At 41.0% G+C, this 13,016-nt stretch overlaps 1 protein-coding gene across 2 annotated transcripts; it reads right to left on the bottom strand.

Annotated features, from left to right (window-relative positions):
- Window positions 1-524: 524 nt before the first annotated feature.
- LOC100501156 (putative VHS/GAT domain containing family protein) lies at window positions 525-12,461 on the bottom strand. Of its 2 annotated transcripts, none has more exons than XM_008670303.4 (10): window positions 12,258-12,461; window positions 10,874-12,146; window positions 10,576-10,654; window positions 9,039-9,137; window positions 8,839-8,952; window positions 8,469-8,638; window positions 7,183-7,264; window positions 2,231-2,316; window positions 1,912-2,151; window positions 525-1,697 (listed from the first exon to the last, which is right to left on the bottom strand). In XM_008670303.4, exons 4-10 carry the CDS (start codon window positions 9,060-9,062, stop codon window positions 926-928), a joined length of 1,488 nt encoding a protein of 495 aa, XP_008668525.1. In that variant the 5' UTR covers window positions 9,063-9,137; window positions 10,576-10,654; window positions 10,874-12,146; window positions 12,258-12,461; the 3' UTR covers window positions 525-925. The 2 variants fall into 2 exon arrangements, with proteins under 2 accessions (XP_008668525.1, NP_001182882.1); NM_001195953.1 differs by having other exon boundaries at window positions 673-1,697; window positions 11,988-12,146; window positions 12,258-12,458.
- Between the last annotated feature and the right edge of the window lie 555 nt (window positions 12,462-13,016).

Genomic DNA, 13,016 nt, shown 5'->3' with positions numbered 1-13,016 from the left:
TGGGAGTGCTTCACTCGACCACTTTGCCATTGACGCGTGGAGATGGATAGCTGCGGTGTCCGAGCAGAGCTTTTGGTGCTCAAACTTTTGCTGCTGCGACCGTGAAGGAAACGGATAACGCTGGTAGGGGAGAGACAACGCAGTTCTACTGGGTCGGATCAATTTTACGCTACGATCGATAGATTACAGACCAATCCACCCATCCAAACGCAAAAGCTACGTACATAACTATTTTTTAACTATGAAGAGAGATAGAGATATAGTTCCATACTATTTCATCTGAATGAAATCTTTTGTCATTGTTACCAACAGAAAAGCTAATATACCAGTATTAAGGGTTATCTGTTTGGAGTTATAATATACCCAAATCATATAGTCTAACTTGTTTTAACTAAATATTAGTTAAAAATCTGTTAGATTATATATAATTTGATCAGATTATAATCCCAAACAAGCATGCCTTTAATAAGTGTGTCAACAAACTCTCCACTTAAGACTAGCCTCAAGCCACCAAGCAATTGTAGTGCATAATTCTGTCTGCATAGACCATTCTACACAGCTTTTTTTTAAAAAAAAAAAAGAAAAGAAAAGCTCGCCCAGTACCAAAAAAAAATGAAGGTTTGACCATAGCCTCCTAATTTATCCACACTGAAAATAGGCAACACTCAAGTTGCAAACTCAACTATGAATGTTGCTGCCGAATCGGGTAATATATACATACTCAGCTATTGAAAAAAACAAACAAACAAATGGAAGCCAATGACACATATTTAGGAGCAGCTAACTGACACCACACACACGCCCAGGACAATGACCAAGTATTGTTTCTGACATCTGCTTCTAAACGGAACCAAATAATTTTCCAACGCCCTTATTTCATGGGGTATGCAATCTAAAGCTGCTAACCTGCGAAACGGATAACCGTTTAGCGGGTCCTGCGGCTGTTGGCCGATTTCGACGGAGACGAAGGCTTGGTCTTCGCGAAGTCGACCAGGTCCTTGAAGAGTGAGTCCTCGGGTTTAGCCTGGCAGGATGCTGTCGGCCGTGAAGCATTCTTCTCAGGGTTCAGGGAGAGGTTTTCAGTCCGTGTCAACAGTTCATCATATCCACCTCCGTTGCTCCCACCAGAATACACGTTTTGCTCCAAGTACTGCTGTCTCTGACCATGCCTCGCCGGAGGCGGTGGCAGGGAACCTGCTGCGGCAGCCTGTGCTTCCCATGGAGCCCTTGGAAGATCTTCGCTGAACTCCTTAGTAGCTGAAGACGACGAAAAACCAGGAAGAGCAGTTGGGTTTATGAAGTCATCGTCGGGTATACTCTCCTGCCGCTTCACAGGCGAACGGGTTGGCTCCTCGTCTGTAGGGCGAGAAGGCGCAGAAAAGCTAGGCGCGGTTGGGTTTATGAAGTCGTCGGACACACTGTCTGGCCTGCTACTGTAACTCGGTGGCGGATATGCTTCTGGCTTCGAATGGGGTGATGTAGTTACATTAGCTGGAGCAGTTGGGTTGATGAAATCATCTGGAACCTTTTCTGACGACTTGTAGGAGCCGCCACTAAGATAGTCGATACTGCTTGCCTCGGTGTAAACAGGCCTCTTAGATGCTGGTGGTGGAGGAAGAAGTGGGCTTCGGTACGGCCTTTCATTTCTTCGTGCATAAGGCAGATTGTTCCGTGCTACTGTGCCATCCCTTGCAGGCCTACAAGCATATATAGCGTACAACAACAGCCAATGAATAGAAGAACCCTGTATGTTTCTTTCTACAGGCTTTAGTAACACAAAATGAACCAAAGAAAATCTTGTTTTCTATATATTTTTATTTCTATGTAATATGACATGATATAACAACAATCCCCCCAAACTCAGTAGCATGTATTAAATTAACTTGTACAAGCCAAGATTAAATAACTTACCTACGGAAAAGCACGACGAACTCGTCTTCCGGTTCATCGTCCTCGTGTACATTCAGGAGTGGAGAAAATGAAACCGCCGTGGGCCTAGGTGGGGTAGTCCCTTGGTTGACATTTGCAGAAGCAGGTACAGGTGCTCCGGTACCAGGAGGGAGGATCCCCTTCGCTATGTCATCATGACGCTGAACAACACGCTGTAACTCATCATTTAGTCCTAGTGCCTGAAATAAAAGGCTCTCATCGCTGCACAGAATGCAGTATGTTATGTTACAACATAGGTGTAAAATACAAGGGAAAAAGAAACAACAAAATAGAATCATACCCAGTACTGTTAACAAGATCCATGACACGAGATTGATAAGATCGGCATTGGCCAACAAGGTCAACGATGACCTCCTCCCTTACACCCTACAATATGAAGCCCAATCAGACCAATCCACACCGAAGAGCATGGTAAAAGATAAAGAAACAAAGAGACAAGACTATGTTGCCCGAACAAATAAAAAATTTAGACTAAAACACTTGTTTAAATGCACTTGCGCTGGTGAGATTCTCATTTGTCATTGAAGACCAAAAGCATTTTGACAAGGTAGATTTATGCAAAATGAGACCACCGAGTTAGGGGGTGTTTGGTTTATAGGGACTAAACTTTAGTCCTTCCACTTTATTCTATTTTAGTGCCTAAATTGTTAAATAGGGAAACTAAAATAGAGTTTTAGCTTCCGTATTTAGTAATTTAGGGCCTAAAATGGAATAAAATGGAGGGACTAAAAATTAGTCCCTAGAAACCAAACACCCCCTTAGTTACAAGGCATTTCTGTTTAAAGAAATATGATAAACTCACAATAGAATAATATACTTGACTCAAAACACATATATAAATCAGGAAATGGGTCAACAACATTAGCCTTTTAGTCCCAAGCAAGTTAAGGTAGGCTAGAGTTGAAACCCAACAAGAAGTCACCAAAAAGAGAGAGAGAAAGGGGAGGGGGAAAGCTTTTGAGAGAACTAAAATGAAAAAGGCCTAATCACATTTCGGGCGCGTGGATAGCTTTTCTTCAAGCACTTCTATCCAAACACAACTCCTTTGGGATATTCTCTTCCTTCAAGTCCCTTTTGATTGCCTCCTCCCATGTCAAGTTTGGTCGCCCTCTACCTCGCTTCACGTTATTGTCCCGTCTTATGATGCCTCTTTGCACCGGTGCCTCTGGGGTCTCCGGTGGACATGCCCAAACCATCTCAACCGGTGTTAAATAAGCATTTCTTCAATTGGCACTACTCCTAGCCGATCGTGCATGTCATCGTTTCTCAATCGGTCCAGTCTTGTGTGCCCACATATCCAACGCAACATACGCATCTCTGCGATACTTAGTTGTTGGATATGTCGTCTCTTAGTAGGCCAACACTCAACCCAGCCCCATATAATATAGTAGGCCTAATCGCCGTCCTGTAGAACTTGCCTTTCAGCTTCTGTGGCACTCTCTTCTCACATAGGACTCCCGATGCTTGAGCCATTTCATCCATCCCATTTTGATCCTATGCATAGTTATTAAGGTGTTAAGGCGACCCCCCCCCCTTTTACCTTTTAAGCGAAAAGGCGTAAGGCGAGGCGACGCCTTAATTATATAAATAAATATTAAAAATTAGACCGAATATTATATATATTACTAATCTGAAAGTAATAATAAGCAAGCTAATACAACTGTAAGGCCTAGTAGGCCTATTTCAGCCTGGTAGAAGAGAGAAAAAGAAAAAAATAAAGAAGTCCACCAGCAGTTAGTAAAGCCCAGCCTAATAATTCTAGGGTTATCTATCTCACAGCCACCAACAGCTACATCGGTACAGCCTGCATCCCTCTGAGTCTCAGCCGCCAGCCCCTTCTCTCCCCTCCCTCTCCCTCCCCGTAGCACTCCTCCCTCCCTGAAGCTCTCCGCGCCGCGCTGACCTGCGCGCCGCCCTGCCGCGCCGCCACTGCCTGAGAGGGAGCAGAGCATGCACGCCGCCGAGGACGCGCCCTGCCGCCGCGCCCTCCTCACCGCCGCTCACCCCCAAGGCGTTAATCCGACGACCCTCTGACGATGCCCTATGAATGCACTACACCGCAGTGGGCGCCTTATGTCCCAGAGCAAGGTGAGGTAGACGCCTCACCCTCCATGAACGCTTTAGCGCCTAGGCGACGCTAAGGCAACGTTTCACGGACACCTTAATAAGCATGATCCTATGGCTAACATCTTCATCAATATCACCATCTCTCTGTAGCATCGATCTCAAATAACGGAAGGTGTCCTTCTTAAGTAGTAAATAACGGAAGGTGTCCTTCTTGGGTACTACCTGGCCTTCCAAGCTTACATCTCCATCCTTACTAATTGTAGTACCAAAGTCACTTCTCATATACTCGGTTTTGGTCCTGCTAATTCTAAAACCTTTTGACTCTAGGGTCTGACGACATAGCTCTAGCTTTCTATTTACTCGTTCCCGACTTTCATCTACTAGAACTACATCGTCAGCCAAAATGCATACACCAAGGGATAGATCCTTCTATATTCCTCGTGACCTCATCTATCACTAAAGAAAATATATAAGGGTTCAAAGCTGAACCTTGATGTAGTCATATGTTAATTGGACAAACATTTGTATCACCTCCAGTTGTTCGGACGCTAGTCATACATGTCCTTGATGAGTGTAACATACTTTGTTGGGACTTTATGCTTGTCCAATGACCACCACATGAGATTCCTAGGTATTTTATCATAGGCCTTTTCCAAGTCGATAAAAACCATGCGCAAGTCCTTCTGCTCCTTATACAGCTCCATGACTTGTCTTATTAAGAAAATTGCTTCCATGATTGACCTTTCGAGCATGAATCCAAATTGGTTCATGGTGATATGTGTCATTCCTCTCAAGCGATGCTCAATAACTCTCTCTCATAGCTTCATAGTGTGGCTCATGAGCTTAATCCCTCGATAGTTGGTACAACTTTGAATATTTCCCTTGTTCTTGAACATTGGTACCAATGTACTAGTCCTCCACTCATCGAGCATCTTGTTTGATCGAAAAATATGGTTGAACAACTTGGTTAGCCAAACTATAGCAATATCTCCAAGGCATTTCCACACCTCTATTGGGATACCATCCGGGCCCATCGTCTTGCCCCCTTTCATCCTCTTTAAAGTTTTTTTGACCTCTGACTCTTGGATCCTGCATACAAAACATCTATTTAAATCATCAAAGAAGTCATCCAACTGGGTGTCCATAGTCTCATTCTCACCATTGAAAAGATTGTCAAAATACCTCTGCCACCTCTGTTTGATGTCTTGACCTTTCACCATGAGTTGATCCATCTCATAATTAATGCATTTAACTTGGTTGAGGTCCCTCGTCTTCCTTTACTGAATCCTAGCCATCTTATAGACATCATTTTCCTCTTCCTTTGTACTTAGTCTTCGGCAAAGATCATCATAGGCTCGACCTTTTGCCTCACTCACAGCTTGCTTGCAGTCTTCTTTGCCACCTTATACCTCTCTAAGTTGAGCGCGCTCCTTTCATGGAACAAGCTCATGTGACATTCTTTCTTCTCCTTTATTGCCTTTTGAATGTCCTCAATCCACCACCAAGTATCTTTAGGTTCACCTCTGCTCCCTTTGGTCATTCCAAACACCTCTGATGTCACCTTCCTAATACAAGTTGCCATCTTCACCCACATGTTGTTTGCATCTTTTCTTTGGACCAAAAGCCCTCCAAAATAACTCTTTCCTTAAAAACTTTGGATGTCTCCCCTTTGAGTTTCCACCACTTCGTCCTCGCAAATTTGGCTTGTTTATCCCGATGGATATGGATCCAAAAAGGGAAGTTAGCCACCATAAGTTTATGTTGGGACACAACACTCTCTCTAGGTATCACCTTACAATCCAAACATGCTTGTTTATTTTCTCTCCATGTGAGAATGAAGTCGATCTGGCTCAACGATGGGCACAACTTAAGTGTTGGCTATCACTAGGTTGTACTGTTGTAGGCTATTGCAAAGTCCAAAATATCCTCTCCTTGATTCCTACTACCATACATGAAATCTCCATGAGCCATCTCATAACCCACATTTGTTGAACCTACACCATTGAGATCTCCTATGAAAAGCTTCTCATTGGTGGGTACTGCTCTAACCATACCATCTAAGTCTTTCCAAAATTTCCTCTTCTCGCTCTCATTGAGACCAACCCGAGGGGCATATGCACTTATAATGTTCAAGACTATATCCCCCAAAACTAGTTTGACTAGAATAATCATATCTCCTACCTTTTGACATCCACCACTCCATCCTTGAGGCTCTTATCAATCAGGATACCTACTCCATTTCTGTTTGACACTGTCCCGAACTACCAGAGCTTGAAACCAGTGTTCTCCACCTCCTTCGCTTTTTGCCCCTTCCATTTTGTCTCTTGGACATAGGATATTAACACGCCTCATGCTCGCTGCATCGACTAACTCTCTTAGCTTACCTATAAGGGACCCTACGTTCCAACTACCTATACGGATCCTAGTCAGCTCAATTAGCTTCCTTACCCCTCGCACCCGTTGAGACAGATGCGAAGACCCTTGCACATTTGTCACTACACCCATGCGCCAATGTAGCGCGCCACTAAGAAAACGACGACCCAATCCTTGCTCACTTGACACCGCATCCATATCACAACACAGCGCGCCACCAAGGGGGTGGCAGCCCAGCCCTTGCCCATTTAACATCATACCCGGTTTCCGATATAGTGTGTCGCTAAGAGGGTTACGCCCCATTCATTTTCTATTGGGTTTCATCTCCATTTGAGTGGCTAAGTGTTTTATAGCTAGCTCGCCACGCCTAACACAACCCTCCTCCTTGTACTTGGACTTGGGACCAGGCTATGCTACACCAACATATGCTGAGACAACATAGGCGGAATTAGGAAATAGGTAAAACTACTTAAAAATAAAAGCAATCCAATGTAAACTTGATTAATACTTGCACACAACATTGATAACCGTACTACAAAACAATTGGAGTACAGCTATCAACATGACAATATAATAGATGTGACTATATTTTTACATAGCATAGCACAAAGATCATTGACAGATCAAATGGTTTATGCCAAAAAAATCTTCAATTGAACAAAAAAAATGGGTATAGTAGAGCTAACATCACTACAAAATAACTTGTACTGAATGTGACAAAATAGAACTATAGAAGTGATCCAAGGACTGTACTAAAACATTTTAGAACTTAGTGTTTTATAAGAAAGTCACCTCAGGATGCCGGTGGTCTAGAGCATTTAACATTTCATCTAAGACATCCACAATCCCTCGAGCACTTTGGATCTCGCTCAGACTATAAAAAAATAATGGACGCAAAAAATAAATATAACTAAAAATTGTGCTAAAAAAATTGTGAAACGAAATTATGAACAGTGAAAAACTTTCCTGGCATGACAACGGAAATTTGATCAAACTAAATATGTAACTAAAAGTTTCGGAAAGGAAATAAAGAACGTGTTCTTTTTGCATTCACAGTAAAAACAGTTCTCGTAAATGTTTGGTCAAGGAACTGCCAATGCAATAAGAACATTTTAAGAATAGCTTCGACCTAGGTTCATGAGCATGTGACCTGCACAATGGGGGCATAGCAAATATAATCATAATCAAGGTACTGCCACATTGCTACTTTGTAGTATGGTTTGAAGTTGATTAAAACCAACAAGGGGGTAGCTGAAACAAATGAGATGAAACCAGTAGACATAAAAATGCATTCATCATTACATCATCATCATCCCAGCTACCTAGAAGTGACCATCAATAGGCTTTATATAAACAATTCAAAAACATTTAGTCCTGCAAAATTGTTGTGTGCTGAGGCATATTTTGAGGCCATGTGTTTGCTGTTTTATGGGACTGCATATTTGGGAGACCTCAGACATTCTTATTTCAACAATTCTACCATGTTTTTGTATTATCTAAAAATCTTGTATTTACAGGCAGTATGAAAAAATGTGAGCAATAATTCAGAATAGAAATTTTAGATATTATTAAGCATGAGCCGTGCAACAAGGAGAAAATAACAAGACAAGGTACAATCTACGTGAAACATAAATATGAAATGTCAAGTTATCAACATAAGATGACGATACTAGTATAGTGGAACTTTTTTCAACGCTTAGGCATTAAACATAAATGATGACTCCTCAATACAAAAGAAACTAAACCAGAAAAGCTTGAACTCAGAATATTTTTTTTCGAAAAACGCAGGAGAACTGTGCCTCATTATATTAAGAAGGAAAAATAAGGTCTAAGTAGACCAGATACAAAATGACCGACTTCCTTACGGAGGTCGAAAAACTAAAAAACCAAAATAGTCCATCTGAGAACAACAACAAACTGCTGAAGAAAAAACACCCACCGAGGCTAAACCTCAAGAAGGGGGACAGACAGATAGGAAAGCCCTTTAGCTCCAGCCATTTCCCACATCCATCTTTCCTCCATAGCCATCCTAATGGCTTGAACTCAGAATTCACAATGGTAAGCACATAAAAGACTACCTGAGGGCAGGTGCAGGAGGGGCAGATTGAAGAGAAGCTTGTATGGCAGCATCTTCATAGCTTTGACCAGGAGGTGGATATAGATGTGAATGTCTTAATGGTTGAGTTTGAGGTGGTGTAAACAACGGGAGTGAATTTTCCTCACGAGGTGGAAAATCAACACCAGCAGCCTGCAAACATTAAGATAGCAATGTACTAATCAAGGTTCTGCAAACTAAAAAAAAGTATGAAGTCCAAAACTCAGATAAAAAATGAAATCGAACAAACTTGAAAATGGGAAACTGTAACTAGAGAATTCAGATTCCATGATCACACATATATAAATAAGAACAGGGCAAAGATTGAGTTCGGTAACACAAGTTGATGGTACCCTGAGTTCTTCGTAAGCTGCATGATATTGTCGATATTTTCCGGACGGACCTCCAAAAACCACTTGCCATGTGTCAATCAAACTCAATATCTTCTCTCGGACGTTTAAGTCTGGCTGAAAAGTTGAAACAAATATCAAACACAGAAGCACATGAATGCAGAAAAAGCAGTACATCAAAGGTATTCTGATGTTCTCATCACCTTTTTCTTCACTATCTTAATCATTTCACTCAATATGTCACGCTCAACTATCTGTTGATGAACAATATCCCCACAATTTTTGCTTAGAGTCTCTAGCACCTGACATAAGGGATCAAGTCAGAATCATCACATCAGCTCAAAGGAAAGAAGCATGAACATCAGCAAAAGCTACGTGCCATATTCACAATTTTCTAAAAATAACTAATGTAGGTGCTAATGGAAAGCCTAAATGACTAAACTTTGTGTTTGTGAAACAAGTCACAATGTGGAAACTAGATTCTAAAAGCTTTTCTTCATGATGTTAGCAAATAAATATTGCTAATCTTGTAGGCAACGTATCAGGTGCAAACCAAGTTTCCGTGCAAACCAACTAACAAAAGTCACCAAAAATTCTCAAAAAAAATTATAGATGTACTTTCTTGCCTACTCTACAACAGTATAAAATTTTAAGTTTAAATTGACCATATGTTAATAGATACAAAAAGAGAAAAATCTAAGATACAAAAAAGTGAAAATTATCTCAGAATTTTCTCTTTTTGTATATTTTAATATATGGTGAATTTTAAATTTATACAATGGTAGAGTGGGCAAAAAAGTACATCCATAATTTTTTTGAGAATTTTTTGTGACTTTTTTTAGTTAGTTTGCACGGAGTTTGCACAGAAATACTGGTTTGCACCTGATACGTTGCCAATCTTGTATGACCCAAACAATGCTAAGTGAATTCACAATATGTGAAAATTCTACTGGCCTACAAAGAGACACCATGTTTAGCAATTAAGTGTTGTGGAAATGCATACATTGTGTTGGGTTTGTGCTCATACAAAAATGATCGAGTCCAAAATGATGATATACATGATAGGCTAAGGGTAGCACCGATTGAAAAAAGTTTGTCCAACACTCCAACATTGATTTAGATTGTTTTAGACATGTCCAACAAAGACCTCCAAAGTAAGGATGTAAATGGTACGGATATTATCCGCCAATATTCGAATTTGATCCGTCTAAGAGGGCTGAGATGCGATCCGTATCCAAGTTTGGGTATTTAGTATCCAATTCGTATCCGTATACTCAAAGTTGGATATTTAATAGGTTGATATGCATTCAAATCTTATCCGACATAACTTGATAATATACGTATTCGATCCAAATTCAAAGAGAAAATATGAAAACAAATATGGAACAAGTAATATACGTCTGTATCCAATTCGATTACATCCCTACTCCAAAGACAACGATGTGTAGTGGGATCTTAAGGCGCGACAATAATGGAAAGAGACAGAGGAAGACCAAAGTTGTCATGGGAAAAGGCAGTAAAAGAAGACTTAAAAAGATGGAATGTACGCAAAGATTGAGCCTTGAATAGGAGGTAATGGAAAACAGCTATATCATGCCTAAACCAGTGAACCATGATTCGTGGCTTTTGTTAGATTTCAACTCTAACCTACCCCAACTTGCTTGGGACTAAAGGCTTTGTTGTTGTCGTCTTTTTTTTTGTAAAAACAAGAGAGTAAAGGATAAGTCTAGTAGAACTCACATATAGTGTTAGAATTTGCACTTTTGAATTCTCGCTTCCAAGACGTTTCTTGAGGAGCTTGAGTGTATCCTTTGCTTCTCTGCACTTCAACAAGCTTCTATCAGCATGTTATGAAGCATATAAAATCATAAAATGGTAAATGGTGAGTGACATAAGAAAATGCAAACTTCCTATCAGTAACTTTGGAAGTTCCACATTTGATAATCCAGCACAACAAACAAATTTTGTGATAAGCATCACCCTGAAAAGACACAAAAAAATAGTACAATGCAAAGCATATTATAGTTACATTCCATACCTAAATATTAGTATAGGAAGTCCATAAGTTGAAGCGTAGATTTAGTGCAATGACGAGAGGTGTCGCACTAAGTCACTAGGTCGTGGCTTTGAAGCAGCCTCTCCGCATTTGCGGAGGAAGGCTTGCCTCGGTTTATACCTTCCTCAAACCTTACTCACGTGGGAGTCTCCAGCGATGGGTCTGACCCCTTCATAAAAAGTCCATAAGTTGCACAAAAACACTCCTCAAAGGGATATGTTAATCAACTTTGGAGCGTAGGTAATTCAAGGCACCCACGAAGACGAAAGAAGCTTAAGCACACTCTAGACAGGATTAAAAGTGAGAAAAAAATAAATCCTTTTTTGGGGTAATTTCAAAAACCCTCATTGTTCAAATTTCATGATTATATGTGATGTCACACCAAACCAGCACCTCAACAACAAATGCCACAAAAAATTGGTGACCCACCACAAGACCATGATGCAACTAACCAACACCAAATTGTTCATCATTAAATAAAGATCTCACCCTCAATTCTAACAACCATAAACCTAAAATTTAAAATTCCTAATCAGGCACAAAGAGAAGTACAGAGAAATCAAAACAGGAAAACGCATTCATTCGCAGCAACCAGTAATGAAAACGCAATGCAAGTGGAACAGATTCAAAGGACCATATAAACAATCAAGCAGTAGTAGTACCACATCACCGCAGGATAACCAAATTTAGCTGATTGTTCTAAAACAATGCAAGTTCGACATGTTGCATTGGATAATAAAACAAAATCACTGCGAACAAAATCAGTGGGTTGAATAATGCCATAAAAATGTATCTCCAGGATAAATACTGTTTGATCTCCCAGGATAAATACTGTAGCAACTAGTGACACATATTTACACATTTCGGCAGCAATACCCATGGTTCTTAAGCGGTATGGCGAGACAAGAAATTGGCCACCGCCTGGACGCCTAGGCGGCACCTAGGCAAGGTAGGCGAGCAAGGCGGCTCAGATTGCTTGAACGCCCTAGGCGACGCCTAGACGACGCCTTTAAAACACTGGCAATACCGATCCACACATGTCAAATAAAAAACAAATCATACACAAAGTACATAGGGAGGCAGAATTTGGTCAGACCCGGGATCTATGTTGATGATGTCGCAGAGTTCGATGTTGATCGCCCAGTCCGGGCCAATCAGCATGTCGTTGGTCGCCTTCTCCGCGCACGCCACAGCCGCCGACATTTCACCTGGCGGTACAAACCGATCACCACCACCACCTCCTAAACCCTAAATCCTGCAGCGTAAAACCTGCCGAATCAGCGCCAAGATCCCACATTTTCCACCGATCCTGCGTAGGAATCCGCCCGAAGAACCTACTTTGACCCACAAGAACTCGAACCCTTACCAAATCTGACCGAATCTCCGCGAGATATGCCCGCAGGAACCACAAAAGAGCCTCCTTTTCCCGATCCCAGAGCGCTGGGTAGCAGCTGATCGCGCACGAACTGGGTACACGGTGAGGGTGGTAGTGGGATTGGTTGAATGATTTTGAGGGGCCAAGAAAGCCAGAAAGGCAGCTGCGGCTACAAGATGGGTAAACACCCACGACTGGTAACCGCTGCCTAGACAAATTCAAACTTTTTCCTGTATCGCTAAATCGAGAAAAACCGGCAGTAAATCAATCAAAACCAACGGTTTTTTTTTGCCAAAAATACCTGATTTTTTATGCTTGCTATAGAAAAAAATAAAAAAAATTAACAGGGTTTATTTGTATTTTGCTTAATTCACTGTAAATATTAATTGATCCACACAACATATATTTAACAAACATATATTACCACAAACTTCAATTCTCATGCAACAAACAACCAGCGAACTTCGCATACCCCAATACAAGTTCTTTTACAGTTCTCTAACCAGATATAAGTCGACTTGTTTCACAATACTCACGTATTCAGCTCGAGTCATAATGATAGTACTCAGGTTTGTTGGAATGATTTGTGGTATGGTTTCAATCCGTCATAACGATAGTCTTATACAAAAGATATAAAATACATTAGCGATAAAACAAGAACGTCAAATAAATATTTATCAACAAAGCAAAAATAGCACACCAGTCTGCTTGTAGTTATATGAGCATGCATCTGGAATACTTGCACTTCTA

The sequence above is a fragment of the Zea mays genome, chromosome 2, assembly GCF_902167145.1.
Source record: "Zea mays cultivar B73 chromosome 2, Zm-B73-REFERENCE-NAM-5.0, whole genome shotgun sequence".
Lineage (NCBI taxonomy): Eukaryota > Viridiplantae > Streptophyta > Magnoliopsida > Poales > Poaceae > Zea > Zea mays.
This window is presented reverse-complemented; position numbering and strand designations above follow the sequence as displayed.